At 44.7% G+C, this 22,653-nt stretch overlaps 1 protein-coding gene across 1 annotated transcript in view; it reads right to left on the reverse strand.

The window, feature by feature from the left end:
* LOC115152782 (uncharacterized) overlaps positions 1 to 22,653 on the reverse strand; it is a 167,997-nt gene that overhangs the window by 95,900 nt on the left and 49,444 nt on the right. Inside the window, exon 17 of the mRNA XM_029697573.1 lies at positions 22,454 to 22,528. Coding sequence (XP_029553433.1) covers positions 22,454 to 22,528 — 75 coding nt within the window. The remainder of the gene's footprint in view (positions 1 to 22,453; positions 22,529 to 22,653) is intronic.

Raw genomic sequence — 22,653 nt, forward strand, 5'->3', positions numbered from 1 at the left:
ACTACCACACACATCATTACACATCAGAGCGGAGGCTCTCCGCACTGCTAAAGCTAACTCTCTCTCCTCTGCTCTCATCCTTCTAGACCGATCTGCTGCCTTTGATACTGTGAACCATCAGATCCTCCTCTCCACCCTCTCCGAGTTGGGCATCTCCGGCGCGGCCCAAGCTTGGATTGCGTCCTACCTGACAGGTCGCTCCTACCAGGTGGCATGGCGAGATTCTGTCTAACAAAGGGGAGCAGCCATTTTTGTTTTCCTCTTTGTTCATAGTGAATTCCCGCGTTAGACGGGAATCCTGTGAGATCTCAGCTTGGGCTATCCGTAACCTCTGGCGAAGAAACGGCAGTCATTTTTCGTGAAATAAGTCACGTTACGCTGTACGATATCTAACCAGTCTCAACTGATTGGATATCATTGTCTCGTTCAATTTAATATACATTAAATTGCTACACTACCTGTGCAGGTTGGTTATGGGAATAATACACACACGAATGTGCCATAACCAATGAGACATGGTTAAACTGTTCCACGTTAACTTAGATATAGCAACTATTTCAGGTTAATTAAAGCTAATTCCTTTAGCCTATACGGGGTTGACTAATCATTCAAATTGATTAATAGATTAAAGCTGTTTTACCAGCTTAATGGTGTTTAGGTAGACTTTTTAACAGTATTGTAAAATTCTATTTTCCCTGGTACCCTGTCGATTTTAGCTTGTGTTAACAGTGACCTCCGGTGGTGAAGAATCACCAGTAATTAATTTTTAATAATTCAGGTTATGCTGTACGATATCTAACCAGTCTCAACTGATTGGATATCATTGTCTCGTTCAATTTAATATACATTAAATTGCTACACTACCGTCCAGGTTGGTTATTGGAATAATACGCAAACTAATGTGTACTAACCAATGAGACATAGTTAAACTTTTCAACGTTAACTTAGAGATAGCAACTCTTTCAGGTGAATTAAAATTAAAATTCCCAAATAGCCGATACAGGTTAGATTTATCATTAAAATCGATTTAATCAATTAAACCTGTTTTGGCAAGTTCAGTAATAACCAACTCACATTACTGACCCAGTCTTGATGATTCATTGACGTTTACAAACTGAGTTAAATCGTGTTTGCAGCCTCCAACTAAAAACCCCAAACATTACGTAAATTGAAATAACTGACAATCATAATAATGAGCAATCCATCAGATAGGTTTCCACCCATTTCCCCTCTAATCAGTGGACCTTCACCCACGGAAAGATTGATCGCGGACCTCAGCAACGATGCAAATCCTAACTATGCCGAGGGGCTGAAAATGTTAGATTTCAATGCCATAAGCGAGAAAAATGCAGACATTGCGACAGACGCTCTTCAAAATAGACCATCAGGCGGAGGCCTTGTGAAGGTTCTCTCCAGTATAGCCCTCACCTATGCCCACCAGCAGAGATGGACAGTGCACCAGTACCTCAGTGCCCAGCAGAGGCACGAGCAGGAAGCTGGGGAGTTCAAGGTACAGGTGGAGAGAACCAGGGAGCTGGCATCGAAAGCCGAAAAAGATAAGCTACTGCTAGCTGAGGAACTGTGTGTGAGAACAGATAAATTGGAAGATCTGTCTACCACTTATAACAAAGAACGCGAACAAACTCTTGACCAAGTCCGTATTCTAAAAGAACAACTCGGTTTAGCCAAAACTAAATACGATGAAGTCCACGCGAAACTAGATGAATCGGACGAGCTAGCTAGAAAACGGGCAAATTGATGCCCTACAAACGGTTGTGAATGAAACCACTCAAAGCAATAATGCTCTATTCCAAAAGCTGCAGACCAAAGACGATCAGTTAATGAACACAATGACCAAGTTGGAGGACAAAACAGCAGAACTCATTGAAGTCGCTGATTTAATGAAGGATGAGAAAGACCAGGTGAGAAAGTTGGAAAATGTGACCTCTAAACAAAAGGAGGACATCGCATCACTGGATCTCTCACTCCACACTCGCGACCTCTCCCTGCAAACCATGACAGAAAAGTATGAGGCCGAGCGAAAAAAGGGCGACACCTACGTGTCGAAAATAAACACCCTCAACTCCCAGGTGGACTCTGCGATGCAGCATAACACCACCCTTAGGTATCATCTGGAGGAACTCCAGAACAGTCACGCGCTATCGCGGGACAACCAAACAAAGCAACCTAGCTCACATCCGGAGCTAAGAGAACGAGGGAATGTAGATGACAGGAGATTTCAGCCTCTTTCTCTTGGCCATTCGGCCCCCAGTGAATTGGGGCCTCCTCGCCAACACAACCACAGCTTGACTTTTCCTCTTGGCCTCTCGGCCCACAATTCTCCACGGGAGAGTGCAGATGCTCCCCGCGCACTTGGCGGGGATCGCCTTGACAAAATCGTCAAAAACTTCCGCCTCTTCGACCCCGTTCCGGGAAAGCCAAACGACACTGAGACATTCTTAGCAGACATAGAGGATGCCTTGGATGGCTATCCAAATGCTACGAATGCAGACAGGCTCTATGTTTTGAAGCGAACGTCCAACAGACATGTGACAAGGTTCATCCGTCTACAAGAGCAACACGTGCAAAACGACTATGCTAAACTTGCCACGGTTTTGAAAATAGAATTCAGTGGTTCTGCGACTCGCAAACACGATAGTTCGTTGGCTAACAATATCAGACAAGCTCGAAATGAACACCCACAAGCCTACTATCACCGGCTTCGTTCAGCTTACTTTGGCATGCTCACTGAAACAGGAATGGAAGACCTATTACCGTTCAAACAACTTTTTCTGTCAAACATGTCTCCCAACTTCATTAACTACTTGGGCCCTACTGCCCACGTCGGGTTGCCAATCTCGACGCTCCGAGAGCTGGCAAGCACCGCTTTTGAAGCATCAAAAGCAAGCCGGGCTAAGAGCCCGGACACCTGGACTTTCGAGCTCAGGCGGGAACCATCACTCGAATTAGAAGGGGCTGCATCAGGGACATATGCTGTAAAAGAGGACGATCAAAGGGGGTGGCTACCAAGTAACCACCACCCCGACAACCACCGCCGTAACAATAGCTACGATGAACGTCCCCAATCTAACAGGTCCCGTAGAGATCAACCTAGCCGACATGCCCCTCCGCCTAACTCTCACAAAGGGTCAGGACACATGGGTAACAAGCGTAACAAGGGCAACAAAGTGTTCAACAATGATTTAAACGCTAACCGAAATGATATAGAAGCTCTGATAATAGATGTACTGCATCGTAAGAAATTTGAGAAAGAGGACAAGGATAAATCCTCATGACTAGGCGTAAAATCGTTGGAAACCGAGTCCGCCGAAATTCATGCAATTCAAGAGGACGCAAACATTTCCATTACCCCCGCCCCCACTCAAATCCCTGTCCAGGTACCGCCCGTTCTAGACACAAGCCCGCAGGTTTTGTCTACAGACTTGGACACGGAGGTGGAGATGCACGAGATAAGCAGCTTTGCAACAGATGATTCCTCTACCATTCCGATAGAGGACCCACTGGGTCACGTAGGTGACTTATCTGTCTTGGAAATCGACGCAGATTACAAACCGCTCCGTTCTCCCAACCCACTCCATTTTGTTGGGGATATGACGAGAAAAACCAACTCGAACAGGCCATACCTTAGAACAGTCCTGGAGGACTGTGTGACCTGTCACGCTCTGATAGATTCGGGTTCAACAATTTCCCTCATATCCGAAACCTTGCTGGATGAACTAAAAAGGGCAGTGGACCCAACAAAACGTTGGTTGAAAACGGAACATTGCGATACGAATCTTCGAGGTTTCACTCAAGCTACCTCGCCCCTAACCAAACGTCTCCTACTTAAACTCAACTTCGAAAGCGTGTCACTGATACACCCCGTGTATGTGACTAGCATCGAAATCGAACGAATGCTGATTGGGAGTGATTTAATTGACCGTTTGGTACCACTAATGGATTGGAAAACCAATCAAATCTGGTCACAAATACCTATGCCAACTCCGTTGACTTCGCCGCATTCTTCCAAGGCTACCTGCCATACATTGTGCAACGACGTGGGTCCGACGTCAGCATCTGACGCAAACCCTGTGAACTTGGCCATGAGCCCGCCATTTGTGGCAAAGGACAATGTGAGTTCGACTCGGAACTTAACCGAACATGTGCTTTTCTTGTGCGGCTTGGGTGATTCACCAGCCGACACTTACCGCCCTCCTCTGATAGGGGGCGTGTGCCTAAACGGCACTATGGCTGAGGATACCAGGCTGGCCACCTGGTCAGAAAAATCCGCAATCAGTTTGGAAATGTTCAACGAAATTTCGAAAACGGCTAACTGCCATCCCCTTGTGCCGAAAACGTTTAGATTTCCACTGGGAACGACTCCCCAGACAACACCCACCGCAATAGGGGTGTGTGCGCTATCGATCCGCATTGGAACCAAGGAATTATCCCACTACCTACTGGTTGTCGCGGACCTCCCACATACAGGAGACATTTTGGTAAGATTGGGTGTTAAACTTGATACCATACACCAAGTTCTTTGGTCTTTGGCGCAGCCAAACCAACATGCCTTGTCTTTCGACCCGGTGCGAATGGCTTCCGGGCAGACTATTCCTGAAGCTTGCAAGACGATAACTGAGTCCGCCATGTTGATACCGGCAAGAACCACAGAGGTTTCTGTAAGACTGAACCTGGCGCCCGGATACCGGATGGAAGGCACCACTGCGTTCTTCCAACCCTCCCCAAAACTATTCGACTTGGGGCTAACTATCAATGGCAACCCACTGTTGGAACTAACCGCTAGATCCACTTACCTCCTGGTACAAAATCTGACTCAAGCGGATATTTCCATTCCTCGGCACACTCAGCTAGGAACATTGATCGATTACGCCTTCCATGATTTTGAACTAGTTGTTCCTGTGATTGGGCCTCTTCCGTCCTCCCTAGACCTAGATGGCGAGGGAGGCACGCTGTTTACTTGTCAGTCAAAAGCAATAGCATTAACTCCTGTATTGCCACTGGACGACACATCGGCATTCCGGCTGGATGTCGATCCTGACAGCAACCTGTTAATATACTCCATCGTCACGGAGGATGATATTGCGTCTCCTCCTGCATGCGAAGTACACTCTTGTGAGGAAACAACCGATGACTCTTCCAAAGGTGACATGCCGTCGCCACCCGATGAAGACCTGTACAATGTCGCCGAACCATATCCTGGTTTCCATGCACAGGTAATACAACTACTGTCGGAGGCTGATGCTCTTGTCAATGACACTGAACGCCATCAGTTGAGAGAATTGTTTAACCTCTTACATCTAGGGGGCAGTAATTTCACGGCTGGATAAAAAACGTACCCGATTTAATCTGATTATTAGTCCTGCCCAGAAACTGGAATATGCATATAATTATTAGCTTTGGAGAGAAAACACTCCAAAGTTTCTGAAACTGTTTGAATGGTGTCTGTGAGTATAACAGAACTCCTATGGCAGGCAAAAACCTGAGATGCTTCTGTTCAGGAAGTACCCTGTCTGAACATTTCTTGCCCTTCTTTATTATCTCTGTCGTTTACAAAGGATCTCTGCTCTTACGTGACACTTCGCACGTCAACAATGGCCTCTCATAGCCCGGGAAAAACAGGAATGACATAATTCAAAGCCCTGGCTGAAGCACACGAGAGCAAAAGCTGAGTGGTCAGTCAATGGACTAAGCCTTAGGCGCGTGACACGCCCCGCCCCCGGCTTTCGGTTTTTTCCTCAGTTTACAGACAGGCAGATTCCCGGTCGGAATATTATCGCTTCTCTACGAGATAAATTGCATAAATATTGGTTTTAAACAGCGGTTGACATGCTTCGAAGTACGGTAATGGAATATTTAGAAATTTTTTGTCATATTTTGCGTCATGCTCGTGGCCGAGATTTAGCGTTGGGATAGTGTCTAGAACGCACGAACAAAACGTCGCTGTTTGGATATAACGATGGATTATTTGGGACCAAACCTACATTTGTTATTGAAGTAGAAGTCCTGGCAGTGTATTCTGATGAAGAACAAGCAAGGTAAGAACATTTTTCTTATAGGAAATGTGATTTTGGTGAAGGCTAAACTTGCAGGGTGTCTAAATAGCTAGCCCTGTAACGCCGGGCTATGTACTTAGATTATTGCAAAATGTGCTTCATCCGAAAAGCTATTTTAAAATCGGACATATCGAGTGCATAGAGGAGTTCTGTATCTATAATTCTTAAAATAATTGTTATGCTTTTTGTGAACGTTTATCGTGAGTAATTTAGTAAAATCACCGGAAGTGTTCGGTGGGAATGCTAGTTCTGAACGTCACATGCTAATGTAAAAAGCTGGTTTTTGATATAAATATGAACTTGATTGAACAGACATGCATGTATTGTATAACACAATGTCCTAGGTGTGTCATCTGATGAAGATCATCAAAGGTTAGTGCTGCATTTAGATATGGTTTGGGTTTATGTGACATGATATGCTAGCTTGAAAAATGGCTGTGTGATTATTCCTGGCTGGGTACTCTGCTGACATAATCTAATGTTTTGCTTTCGCTGTAAAGCCTTTTTGAAATCGGACAGTTTGGTTAGATAAAGGAGAGTCTTGTCTTTAAATAGCTGTAAAATAGTCATATGTTTGAAAAGTGTAAGTTTTCGGATTTAGAGGAGTTTGAATTTCGCGCCCCGCCCATCATTGGATATTGGAGCAGACGTTCCGCTAGCGGAACGTGTAGATGTAAGAGGTTTTAACAAACACAGTGAGATCTGGTCGACAGACTCGCTGGATTGCGGGGTTACGGGTATCCATGTGGTGCGTATTCCTACGCCACCCGGAGCAACTCCTACGTTCGTTAGACAATACAAAATCCCGCTCGCAGCATACGCAGCAGTACAAGAGATTATCGATTCCTTATTAGCTAAACGGATAATCAGGGAATGTAACAGTACGTACAGCGCTCCCGTGTGGCCCGTTCTGAAACCAACGGGTAAATGGCGTCTTACCATTGACTATAGACAACTCAACAAACTGGTTCCGTTGTCTCGTTGGCCAATGACACAGCTCGACCAAGAGTTGCCAAAGGTGGCAAACGCCAAGTACTTCTCCACCGTCGACGTGGCAAATGGTTTCTGGACCATGACAGTCGACCCGCGTGACCAACACAAGTTGGCTTTCTCTTTCTCGAACAAGCTCTTCACGTTCAATCGTTGCCCATTCGGGTATGCGAACTCCCCCTCAGAGTTCAACATCTTCCTGCACAAGGCGATGCCAGACGCAGCCTCTAGGGGGACGATAATTTACGTGGACGACGTTCTCATGAGAAGTGAGACTTGGTCACATCACCTCAATGAAATGGACCACGTTCTCACCCAACTCGGGACTGCAGGGGCTAAGTTGGCCATCATGAAAGGACAATGGTGCAGAACCAAGGTAAACTACGTTGGGCTTCTGGTGGGTGCCGAGGGCATCCTGCCACAGTCTAACCGAATCCAAGCAGTCCGCAACATCAAAACACCTACAAACCTTCACGAGGTGCGCAGCTTCTTGGGAGTATGTAATTACTCCCGTCAATTCATCGAAAACTACGCCGACTTGTCAAAACCATTGACTCACCTTCTTCAGAAAGACACCCCATTCGTTTGGGATGTCACTCACAACGAAGCGGTGGCTTCCTTGAAAAACATGCTTTGCGAGGCACCCTGCCTGGTATACCCCAACAAAGACAAGACATTCTTTTTGGAAGTCGGTTTCTCAGAGCACTGCCTTAGCGCTGGGTTGTACCAAAAATACGACCAAGACAAACGTGTGGTTGCTTACGCGAGCAAAACACTCAACCCCGCCGAACACAAATACTCAGACTGCGAAAAAGCGCTGCTGTCGACAGTCTGGGCGATCAAACACTTCACCAGTTATGTCGGCGGACAAAAGGTGATCATAGAAACATGTCACCAGCCTGTGACTTTTCTGAAAAGCCAACGAATCCGTGAGGGTGCTGTACACAACAGCAGGATAGCGGCTTGGCTCATGACGCTGCAGAGCCATGATGTAGTAATCAACTACGCAAAAGCAAAGAACCTGCCTTTGGGCAGTGCTTTGGCGGTGTGTCAACACTGTGGTGACGATGAAACCGACTCCGGACCACCCCCGCGTGACATCGCTCCGCCATTGCCTTCGAACCATCACTATTTCGAAGAGAACGTGTGTCTCGACATGCCGATGGCATTTGTAGATGGCTGTTCTTACCGCCATCTAGACCACTTGCACGCTGGGGTGGGATTGGTATGGCACAACGAAAATTCCGTGCAAACCACTTCAATTTCAGCTTGGCAACAAGACCAGCCAGTTTGCAGAAGTGGCTGGCGTGCTGATCACCCTGCAAACAGCGGTGAAACACGAATTGGCAGAACTGGCGATCTGCACCGACTCAAACTACGCGAGACTCACCTTCTTATGCCACTTGCCGTTTTGGAAACAAAAGCACATGACTACTTCAAGTGGTAAAGAGGTGAAAAACAAAGAGCTCATTCTAGCTTGTGATGACCTCATCACCAAACACGACATACAGGTGTATTGGAAGAAAGTCAAGGGACACTCCAAATCACCTGGTCGTGACAAACTTGGCAATGACCATGCTGACAGCATGGCAAAATCTGGTGCAATTCACGGCACCCCTTGGGTGTTTGCTGCTCGAGATGAAAAACCCACTGAGGAAGCTATGGTGTCTGCGGTAACGCGTAGCCATGTAGCACCACGGAAAACGTCGTCGCACAAACATAATGTGTTGCTAACGCATTCATTCATGAATGGCGACCTGGTAGCAATGCAACACCAAGATGAGTCCCTCGCCACGTTGATGGCATTCCTGTCGGATCCTGTCAACCACCCAGTGTCCGAACTGGCTTTGGCAGGTTCACACAACTTGCGTTCGCTGTACGCAACTAAACAGCACCTCACACTTGTAGATGACCTATTGGTGTATGTTTCAGAAACCGACACCGCTCGAAGGTGGGTGGTTCCTGAAACACAGAGGGGGATAATGATAGCTCATGCCCACGACGAGCCATGTGGAGGCCATAGGGGGGTCAAGGCTACATGTGAAATATTGCGACAGGTGGCCCACTGGCCTCACATGGAACAAGACGTGGCACGATACGTGAGGGGGTGTCTAGTTTGCTGCCAGTTTCAACCCACCAAGCCACTTCACAGAGCACCCCTGCAACGCAAGGGTGTGTCTTACCCCTGGAGCTCGATCCAGATCGACTGGGTCGGCCCAGTTGCCAGGTCTGCCAGAGGCAACAAGTACCTCCTCACAGTGACTTGCGCATTCACAAAGTGGGTGGAGTGCCTGCCGGCGACCAATGACACAGCGGAAACCACTGCCGTTCTTTTGCTAAACCACGTTTTCAGTCGTTTCGGCCTGCCAGGAGAAACCGTGGACAGCGACAGAGGAACCCACTTTTCGGCAGCTGTAATGACCGAACTGTGGAAGCTCCTGGGAGTCAAAGCTAAACTCCACATCGCGTACCACCCTAGGAGCTCGGGGGGGGGGGGGGGGGGTAGAAAGGAGCAACCAATCAATTGTCAGAATCTTGAGGAAATATGTGGCAGCCAACCACAAAGATTGGGACCTCAAACTCCCATTGGTACTGATGGCAATCAGAGCCACACGCAACAGGTCTACGGGAATGACACCCTTTGAGATGATGACGGGCCGGCAAATGACCCTTCCACTGCATCTCCTGTACCAACCGGGAGATGTCGCCGCAGCCACCGCCTACACGGCTCATCAATACGTGACCGACTTGCGGAACCATCTCCAGACTACCTTTGCGTACGCTCAAGGACAATTGGAAAGAAGTGCAGAAGGTGACAAGACCTATTACGACAAAAAAGCCTCACACCAGGTGTTCGAGGTCGGAGATAAGGTGTGGTACTACATATACACCAAACCCGCGGGCGTCGCAACAAAGTTCCTGCCCCACTGGACGGGGCCACACGAGATTGTGGTGAAGCTATCACCTGTAGCTTACCAGATCAAAATCAGCAAAGGTCGACAAAACGCCACATTAAAGTGGGTCCACCGGAACCAAATCAAGTTGTACACTCCCCCCATGGGAATAGAAAGGGTGCTAGCCAGCACCGAATAGATAAAAACCCTAGCAAAAAACCAGAGGTACTAAGAAAATTCTTAAGTACCCTCAGCTGATCCCTTCCAGGAGACCAGTACGTTGCACCTAATATCTTTTATTCTCTTCCCAGCTACCAGATATACATCTGTTGTCACTAGTGATATCGTCCTGCGCTGTACTGATTAAAAATAAGAAAAACAGAAAAATAGTTGTCAAAACAATTTTTGTTTACGAATACAAACAACTGAAATAATCCAACAATCTCTGATTATGCGTTTCTGTAGGATGGAGTTCCTTTGGATGATCCTGACACTCTGCGCCCTGGTCAAAACCAACCCAGCAGACGTAATCACGAACGGACCCCCTACGGGAATCGTTCTCCGCGACGATCCAGGACTCCTCATAACTAACTGCAGAGTACACACGCAGAGGGTATATGTCCGCCTAGATGCAGAGAATGTGTACCGCCAACACATTCCACCTGCGGCGCATTTGAGTTGGGCCGGGGCTGACTGGACCAGCCAGGCAATTAAGCACGCCCAGCTAGACACTGCCCATATGTTGGCCCAACTCCAAAAGTTCACAGTAACCCAGTCAGAACTAGCTGAGCCCAGGCGAGAAAAACGATTCGCCGGGGCGCTACTATCGATAGGGGCAGCCGTAGGGTCACTATTTGCCCTAGGTACCACTGCCGTCAACGCAGTCAGTCTAGCCACAGTCAAGAGGAATGTTAGGGAGATTACTGAAGAGATGCCACTTATCCAGCAGCAGATGAAGGCACAGGCCCTTAGGTTGCAACATGTGGGAAAGTCTCTCCAGGACACTATTCTGGTGGTCAACACACACGCTACTCTCCTGAACAAAACTATCCTGTCTGTAGGAAAGCTAGCAGAGGTCATGAACCATGACTATGCCCATGTCCAATTGGTTCGATTGTTACTGGAGGATTTTCTCCGTGAAGTTAGCTCTTCTATGGACCACTTGGCCATGAATAGAATCCCCTCATATCTAGTGCCCCTCTCAATGGTGCACGACATATTGACCTCAGCTACTTCAACCACACTAAGGCCGTTACAATCACATTTGGCCTATAGTCTGGGGTCGGCCATCCCAATACACGTTGATGTTGATCGTAATGAAGTGGGTTTTCTACTGACGCTGCCGGTTGTTGAACTGGAGAATATCTATAGATTGAAAACGGTTCTCAATGTAGGATTTTGGCGCGACAGTACCCACGTAAAGATTGCCACGCCCCCAGTTGTAGCTTACCAGGAAAACAACCCAGATTTCTATCTCACCCCTAACCTGCTAATGTGTACTCTAACCAAAGATGTCCACTACCTTTGTCCTAGCAAACCATTTGTCAGGGATAACACTGAGCGTCTTTGTGGTATTAAAGCTATCACCAGCGAAGAACGCTGTAGAGCCAAACTAACAGCCAGGGATGGGGCCACCACCACACAAGTGGAGGTGGTAGGGAACCGATGGTTGGTCAACACACCGTTCGCGTCCGCCACTATGACTTACGAACGCCATGACTCCATCACCCAATTGAACCTCCCCAACCAGACTGTTTTTGTTACTGTACCAGAGGGGGCAATTATTCACGTAGACGACCTCGCTCTATACCACCTTCCCGACGACCGGATAGACACAGAGATTGAAATGCCGGACGCTTTTGCTAAACGTTCCCTTGAGTTACCACAAGCCATTCAATACCAAATCCAGTACGAGGGACCCATGACTGTTGATCTTAGCGTACTGGATGAGGCACTGTTAGTCGACCCGACTGACTACAGACCAAAAGATTGGTCTGTCGCCCGCTCTTGGACGGTGCCGGACAGTATCCTGACTGTTACCATGATCCTTGGTCTCATTTCCCTTGGCGTGTACACCTACTACGTACACAGGCGCACACGTGCAATGGAAGACCTAATGAGGTCTTATACTAGGATCACCCGTGGGACGGAAGCGATCCCGATTTTTGGAAAGTTGGCAATGGATCCGGAAACCCTCTTACAGGGCCCAGTCCCAGCCTCCTCTCCCGAACTCGCTAGGTCAGCCCAGTAATGTCCCTAATGTAAGCTTTGGCCTTCAGGGGCCAAGTTTTTCCAAGTGCCTTAACTACCCACCTGCAAGTAGGATCACCCTAGACATGACATTAGAGACAATGCCATGATAGAGCAAATTTAGCCAAGACCTTGGACATATATAGAACATAGTCCATATTAGATGATTAAGGTGTGGTAGACATATTTTGTATACTTTTATGTTTTTATTCCAATTTTTCGTTTCATTACCTTTGACACTTAGGAAGCCTTAGAGCCAAGACGCCGCTCGTTTGGGGAGGAAATGTAATGATGTATTGCCTGAGTGTTGTGCGTTATTAACGTCTGCCAAGTTACTGCCTAGGTCCACTAACCGGGATAACCGGACGACGGGCCGGAACACAGAGCCACTGCCAAACCTCCTTGGTCCATTCTGGTGGTGATCCACAGCTTGCGGAAAGCCTACCAGGGGGAACCACCAAAGGGGGGGGGGCTGCTCTGATGATCCACAGACCAGGACATCCGATGGTCATTCTTATGGTGGGTTGCAACATGTAGAATCATTCCAAGTTGAACCTACCAGAGGGGGACTGTCATGACTGTCCTGATCAGGTCAGGGTACAGGAGACCACCACCCTACAGATTATCTCCCAAACCCCCAACAGAGGAGGAGAGATCTAGGGGTCTGAAGATGTGGGGGTTTTATGACACCTCACGCCCATAATAAACCTTAGGCCACAGAGAAATTCCTTTGTCCTAACAATGGAGAACTGGCCTCAGAACATTAAACATGCAATAAAGGGACTTTGGAACAATGGTTTCCATCAGCCACAATGGTGGTCATGACGAGAGGTGGAATATTAAAATGTATGTAACTTTTGTATTGTTTTTAAAGGTTAAGAGATGACGTTATCATGAAAACATTGTACCTTTAAGAGTTTTCCCAGTATATGCCTGATGTTTATACATTGTACGTTGTGTGGAAAATATCCAAATCAAACAGAATGTTTTGGTAAAGATGAAATGTGAAGTTAGTGTCTAAAATTGGATTTTTAGTCAAATCTAAGCCTTGCCCCTTTACTTGGTCCGCCCAGAGAATTGCCCTAAAGGCGGTTACACCCACTTCTGACCCGAGGGTATAAGACAGGAGAGTGAAGAATTAACATAGGAGACTAATTGACCCCAAGCTGCAGCGAAGGTCTAACAAAGTCGACGAACCCCAAAACGAAACACAAGGTTGAAGACAAAGAAATCTTTTTCTACACGAGCTACGGACGAGTAGCTGTGTCTAAGCGGGTGAATTCAAGCCGAACCACCCAGTCTCCACTCTCCATCAAATCGTGGTATCTTCACCGTTCGAGTCCGACGCTGTGAGCTCTGAGCTACAGAGCTGTCTGTCCTCAGAAGACCGCGAGGGATCAGACCACTAAGCCAAGAAGGACACTGACATCGTGAGGACAACCAGAGAGTTGCGCCGGAGAAGTGCGTCATTGAGAAGCCTAAGCGACCCACGCGGAGCTTCCCACCTGAGACCTCCAACACGTAATTACATCATTATATTCTGACCCATAAGAGGGGCAGTTCGGGGCAAGGCTAAGTTTTAAATAAGCATAGCTGACAAATGAACCCAAATGTATATTTCTCTCGTGTACTTCCTTTGTTTCTCTCTCTTTTAAATCCCCATTTTGGGTAACACGCGCCATAGTGTGTTGGCCCGTTATACTAAGTCCTAATCAATAGCTAGACTGTGTTTTGTGTATGTGTATTTTTATCATCATTTTAGCTTGCTAGTAAATAAATAATCAACTAAGATTGGTGTGGTAAATTCATTGGTAAAGCCCGGGTCCGTGCAGATTCCCGGATTATGCGACGTTCAGAATGAGACTGTAGAGGAAATTGATTAATTTAGCGACTGTTGTAAAATCGATATTCTGATATCCTTTGAGTTAATTTGGTAAATAGAAACTCAATCAAAACAATGTTCGCATGGTGCCCCAGGTTAATGAGTTAATAATTGCTTGATTCATTGCTTAATTCATTTAATCACGCAATTATAAACCGTTAATCATTCGATGAGCAACAGTCGTCACATTAACTAATACAACGTCACGACACTACCACACACATCATTACACATCAACAACAGGGTTTGGTACTAATACTACCACACATCATTACACATCAACAACAGGGTTTGGTACTAACACTAACGTACATCATTACACATCAACACCAGGGTTTGGTACTAATACTACCACACATCAACAACAGGGTTTGGTACTAACACTACCACACATCATTACACATCAACAACAGGGTTTGGTACTAATACTACCACACACATCATTCGACATTAACAACAAGGTTTGGTACAATTATTACCACACACATCAAGAACAACAGGGTTTGGTACTAATACTACCACACACATCATTACACATCAACAACAGGGTTTGGTACTAATACTACCACACACATCATTCGACATTAACAACAAGGTTTGGTACTAATACTACCACACACATCATTACACATAACAAACTGGGTTTGGTACTAATACAACCACACATCATTACACATCAACAACAGGGTTTGGTACTAATACTACCACACACATCATTACACATCAACAACAGGGTTTGGTACTAATACTACCACACACATCATTACACATCAACAACAGGGTTTGGTACTAATACTACCACACACATCATTACACATCAACAACAGGGTTTGGTACTAATACTACCACACACATCATTACACATCAACAACAGGGTTTGGTACTAACACTAACATACATCATTACACATCAACAACAGGGTTTGGTTCTAATACTACCACACATCAACAACAGGGTGTGGTACTAATACTACCAAACATCATTACACATCAACAACAGGGTTTGGTACTAATACTACCACACACATCATTAGACATCAACAACAGGGTTTGGTACTAATACTACCACACACATCATCACACATCAACAACAGGGTTTGGTACTAATACTACCACACACATCATTACACATCAACAACAGGGTTTGGTACTAATACTAATACATCATTACACATCAACAACAGGGTTTGGTACTAATACTACCACACACATCATTACACATCAACAACAGGGTTTGGTACTAATACTACCACACACATCATCACACATCAACAACAGGGTTTGGTACTAATACTACCACACACATCATTACACATCAACAACAGGGTTTGGTACTAACACTACCACACATCATTACACATCAACAACAGGGTTTGGTACTAATACTACCACACACATCATTCGACATTAACAACAAGGTTTGGTACAATTATTACCACACACATCAACAACAACAGGGTTTGGTACTAATACTACCACACACATCATGACACATCAACAACAGGGTTTGGTACTAATACTACCACACACATCATTACACATTAACAACAAGGTTTGGTACAATTATTACCACACACATCATCAACAACAGTGTTTGGTACTAATACTACCACACACATGATTACACATCAACAACAGGGTTTGTTACTAATACTACCACACACATCATCACACATCAACAACAGGGTTTGGTACTAATACTACCACACACATCATTACACACCAACAACAGGGTTTGGTACTAATAATACCACACACATCATTCGACATTAACTACAAGGTTTGGTGCAATTATTACCACACACATAATCAACAGCAGGGTTTGGTACTAATACTACCACACATCATTACACATCAACAACAGGGTTTGGTACTAATACTACCACACACATCATTACACATCAACAACAGGGTTTGGTACTAGTACTACCACACACATCATTACACATCAACAACAGGGTTTGGTACTAATACTAACACATCAACAACAGGGTTTGGTACTAATACTAACACACATCATTACACATCAACAACAGGGTTTGGTACTAATACTACCACACATCATTACACATCAACAACAGGGTTTGGTACTAATACTACCACACACATCATTACACATCAACAACAGGGTTTGGTACTAATACTACCACACATCATTACACATCAACAACAGGGTTTGGTACTAACACTAACGTACATCATTACACATCAACACCAGGGTTTGGTACTAATACTACCACACATCAACAACAGGGTTTGGTACTAACACTACCACACATCATTACACATCAACAACAGGGTTTGGTACTAATACTACCACACACATCATTCGACATTAACAACAAGGTTTGGTACAATTATTACCACACACATCAAGAACAACAGGGTTTGGTACTAATACTACCACACACATCATTACACATCAACAACAGGGTTTGGTACTAATACTACCACACACATCATTCGACATTAACAACAAGGTTTGGTACTAATACTACCACACACATCATTACACATAACAAACTGGGTTTGGTACTAATACAACCACACATCATTACACATCAACAACAGGGTTTGGTACTAATACTACCACACACATCATTACACATCAACAACAGGGTTTGGTACTAATACTACCACACACATCATTACACATCAACAACAGGGTTTGGTACTAATACTACCACACACATCATTACACATCAACAACAGGGTTTGGTACTAATACTACCACACACATCATTACACATCAACAACAGGGTTTGGTACTAACACTAACATACATCATTACACATCAACAACAGGGTTTGGTACTAATACTACCACACATCATTACACATCAACACCAGGGTTTGGTACTAATACTACCACACATCATTACACATCAACAACAGGGTTTGGTTCTAATACTACCACACATCAACAACAGGGTGTGGTACTAATACTACCAAACATCATTACACATCAACAACAGGGTTTGGTACTAATACTACCACACACATCATTAGACATCAACAACAGGGTTTGGTACTAATACTACCACACACATCATCACACATCAACAACAGGGTTTGGTACTAATACTACCACACACATCATTACACATCAACAACAGGGTTTGGTACTAATACTAATACATCATTACACATCAACAACAGGGTTTGGTACTAATACTACCACACACATCATTACACATCAACAACAGGGTTTGGTACTAATACTACCACACACATCATCACACATCAACAACAGGGTTTGGTACTAATACTACCACACACATCATTACACATCAACAACAGGGTTTGGTACTAACACTACCACACATCATTACACATCAACAACAGGGTTTGGTACTAATACTACCACACACATCATTCGACATTAACAACAAGGTTTGGTACAATTATTACCACACACATCAACAACAACAGGGTTTGGTACTAATACTACCACACACATCATGACACATCAACAACAGGGTTTGGTACTAATACTACCACACACATCATTACACATTAACAACAAGGTTTGGTACAATTATTACCACACACATCATCAACAACAGTGTTTGGTACTAATACTACCACACACATGATTACACATCAACAACAGGGTTTGTTACTAATACTACCACACACATCATCACACATCAACAACAGGGTTTGGTACTAATACTACCACACACATCATTACACACCAACAACAGTGTTTGGTACTAATAATACCACACACATCATTCGACATTAACTACAAGGTTTGGTGCAATTATTACCACACACATAATCAACAGCAGGGTTTGGTACTAATACTACCACACATCATTACACATCAACAACAGGGTTTGGTACTAATACTACCACACACATCATTACACATCAACAACAGGGTTTGGTACTAGTACTACCACACACATCATTACACATCAACAACAGGGTTTGGTACTAATACTACCACACATCAACAACAGGGTTTGGTACTAATACTAACACACATCATTACACATCAACAACAGGGTTTGGTACTAATACTACCACACATCATTACACATCAACAACAGGGTTTGGTACTAATACTACCACACACATCATTACACATCAACAACAGGGTTTGGTACTAATACTACCACACATCATTACACATCAACAACAGGGTTTGGTACTAATACTACCACACATCATTACACATCAACAACAGGGTTTGGTACTAATACTACCACACACATCATTACACATCAACAACAGGGTTTGGTACTAATACTACCACACATCATTACACATCAACAACAGGGTTTGGTACTAATACTACCACACATCATTACACATCAACAACAGGGTTTGGTACTAATACTACCACTCAGCAGTGGAGTGTGTCATGATAAACACTAATCTTTTGTATTGTTGTCTCAATGCCTTTGGTTAAAACACATACTGTACATTAACACATCAATGTCTCTAGTGTTTCATGTCTAAATAATATTATGTTGTTACTCACTAGGGAGATGAACATTTGTCTCCATCTTCTCATTGATCCGGCTCTGTTGGACTCTGCAGGTAAAGCGGTTGGTGTCAGTCTCCTGGACAATGACATGTTGTTTCACCTTGTAGAATCCCTTGAAGTCTCTGTGTGTCTCAGGAGGACCAGCAGAGAGACGGTCTCCTTTACTGTCCAGCCACACCAGCTCAGGCTGAGGGTGCCAGCCTTCTGATTCACACAGCAGACCCATCCCTCCCTCTCTGTGTCCCTCAATGGACACCACTGGCTTGGATCCTACAGCTACAGACACACAGATAGATTGGATGTTACCTGGTGACAGGCTGGGAACAAATAGACACATACTGTATCCAGTAATATGAAGGAAAGAGGTGATGTCTTTCCTGTAGCTCAGTTGGTAGAGCATGGTGTTTGCAATGCCAGGGTTGTGGGTTCGATTCCCACGGGGGGCCAGCACAGAAAAAAAATGTATGAAATGTATGCATTCACTACTGTAAGTCGCTCTGGATAAGAGCATCTGCTAAATGACTAAAATGTAAAATGTAAAAAAAATGTAATTGTATTGTCGTTAGATTATTAAATTAATTTGAAAATAAACCTCACCTTCAACGAGGACTTGAATAGTGAAATGACCATTCCAGTTCTTTGATTGAATTACGCATTTGTAAAATCCCTCATCAGTGCCTTGTACCCTGGTCAGTTTTAAAGAGGTGTTGCCCTTCCACAGTTCCTCTTTAAACAGTGACGTTCTTTCTATATAGGAGAGAATCTGATGATCTCGTATGATTTTGTTGTTTTGGTAGTGATATACATGACTGCCTATGAAGTCCAGGTTCAGCCAGTCCACTGTCATGTCCTCAGCACTGATGTTGGGTTTGAGGTAACAGGGAAGAATGATGTCATCACCGGCCACAGCAACAATGAGATCAGTTGGACCAAGAACCTCAAACTTCTCTGAAGAGAAAATACAGAAATGAAGGAGCATTTAGGACATTACCCATCACTAAAGACACACAGACTGTAGGTACATTACCCACCACTAAAGACACACAGACTGTAGGTACATTACCCACCACTAAAGACACACAGACTTTAGGTTCTTTACACACCACTAAAGATACACAGACAGTAGGTACATTACCCACCACTAAAGATACACAGACTGTAGGTACATTACCCACCACTAAAGACACACAGCACTGTAGGTACATTACCCACCACTAAAGACACACAGCACTGTAGGTACATTACCCACCACTAAAGACACACAGACAGTAGGTACATTACCCACCACTAAAGATACACAGACTGTAGGTACATTACCCACCACTAAAGACACACAGACAGTAGGTACATTACCCACCACTAAAGACACATAGACTGTAGGTACATTACCCACCACTAAAGACACATACACTGTAGGTACATTACCCACCACTAAAGACACATAGACTGTAGGTACATTACCCATCACTAAAGACCCACAGACTGTAGGTACATTACCCACCACTAAAGACACACAGCACTGTAGGTACATTACCCACCACTAAAGACACACAGCACTGTAGGTACATTACCCACCACTAAAGATACACAGACTGTAGGTACATTACCCACCACTAAAGACACACAGACAGTAGGTACATTACCCACCACTAAAGACACATAGACTGTAGGTACATTACCCACCACTAAAGACACATACACTGTAGGTACATTACCCACCACTAAAGACACATAGACTGTAGGTACATTACCCATCACTAAAGACCCACAGACTGTAGGTACATTACCCACCACTAAAGACACACAGACTGTAGGTACATTACCCACCACTAAAGACACACAGACTGTAGGTACATTACCCACCACTAAAGACACACAGACTTTAGGTTCTTTACCCATCACTAAAGATACACAGACAGTAGGTACATTACCCACCACTAAAGATACACAGACTGTAGGTACATTACCCACCACTAAAGACACACAGCACTGTAGGTACATTACCCACCACTAAAGACACACAGCACTGTAGGTACATTACCCACCACTAAAGACACACAGACAGTAGGTACATTACCCACCACTAAAGATACACAGACTGTAGGTACATTACCCACCACTAAAGACACATACACTGTAGGTACATTACCCACCACTAAAGACACATAGACTGTAGGTACATTACCCATCACTAAAGACCCACAGACTGTAGGTACATTACCCACCACTAAAGACACACAGACTGTAGGTACATTACCCACCACTAAAGACACACAGACTGTAGGTACATTAACCACCACTAAAGAAACACAGACTGTATGTACATTACCCACCACTAAAGACACAGACTGTCAAATGTAATTCATAGAAACGTGACATTCAAAACGTCCAAAAATCAAAGTAATAATGCACGCACACAAGCGCACACGCACACACACAAAGAGGAAGCACTAGCTGCTGCATGAGTCACCATAGGGAATTAGCAGTGTAGTTACCAGACAGAGGGAATTAGCAGTGTGGTTACCAGACAGAGGGAATTAGCAGTGTAGTTACCAGACAGAGGGAATTAGCAGTGTAGTTACCGGACAGAGGGAAATAGCAGAGTAGTTACCAGACACAGAGGGAATTAGCAGTGTAGTTACCAGACTCAGAGGGAATTAGCAGTGTAGTTACCAGACACAGAGGGAATTAGCAGTGTAGTTACCAGACACAGAGGGAATTAGCAGTGTAGTTACCAGACAGAAGGAATTAGCAGTGTAGTTACCAGACAGAGGGAATTAGCAGTGTACTTACCAGATTCAGAGGGAATTAGCAGTGTAGTTACCAGATTCAGAGGGAATTAGCAGTGTAGTTACCAGACAGAGGGAATTAACAGTGTAGTTACCAGACACAGAGGGAATTAGCAGTCTAGTTACCAGACAGAGGGAATTAGCAGTGTAGTTACCAGACACAGAGGGAATTGGCAGTGTAGTTACCAGACAGAGGGAATTAGCAGTGTATTTACCAGACAGAGGGAATTAGCAGTGTAGTTACCAGACAGAGGGAATTAGCAGTGTAGTTACCAGACAGAGGGAATTAGCAGTGTAGTTACCAGACACAGAGGGAATTAGCAGTGTAGTTACCAGACTCAGAGGGAATTAGCAGTGTAGTTACCAGACAGAGGGAATTAGCAGTGTAGTTACCAGACAGAGGGAATTAGCAGTGTAGTTACCAGACTCAGAGGGAATTAGCAGTGTAGTTACCAGACAGAGGGAATTAGCAGAGTAGTTACCAGACAGAGGGAATTAACACTGTAGTTACCAGACAGAGGGAATTAGCAGTGTAGTTACCAGACAGAGGGAATTAGCAGTGTAGTTACCAGACACAGAGGGAATTAGCAGTGTAGTTACCAGACAGAGGGAATTAGCAGTGTAGTTACCAGACAGAGGGAATTAGCAGTGTAGTTACCAGACTCAGAGGGAATTAGCAGTGCAGTTACCAGACAGAGGGAATTAACACTGTAGTTACCAGACTTAGGGAATTAGCAGTGTAGTTACCAGACAGAGGGAATTAGCAGTGTAGTTACCAGACACAGAGGGAATTAGCAGTGTAGTTACCAGACAGAGGGAATTAACAGTGTAGTTACCAGACAGAGGGAATTAGCAGTGTAGTTACCAGACTCAGAGGGAATTAGCAGTGTAGTTACCAGACACAGAGGGAATTAACAGTGTAGTTACTAGACACAGAGTGTATTAGCAGTGTGGTTACCAGACTCAGAGGGAATTAGCAGTGTAGTTACCAGACTCAGAGGGAATTAGCAGTGTAGTTACCAGACAGAGGGAATTAGCAGTGTAGTTACCAGACAGAGGGAATTAGCAGTGTAGTTACCAGACTCAGAGTGTGAACTGTGGAGGAGAAGCAGGAGGGTCACAAACAGACTGTCTGGTCCAGTCTCCATTATTCCTGAAAGAGACAATTGGTCTAAAAAATAAACATCAATTATAAAGATCAAAACCAGATATTAGCCAGTAGACCTTCAGTATCTTACTATGGCTCCTTTCAGCTAAAACCAGTAGACCTTCAGTATC

The sequence above is a fragment of the Salmo trutta genome, chromosome 18 (assembly GCF_901001165.1).
Source record: "Salmo trutta chromosome 18, fSalTru1.1, whole genome shotgun sequence".
NCBI classification, from domain to species: domain Eukaryota; kingdom Metazoa; phylum Chordata; class Actinopteri; order Salmoniformes; family Salmonidae; genus Salmo; species Salmo trutta.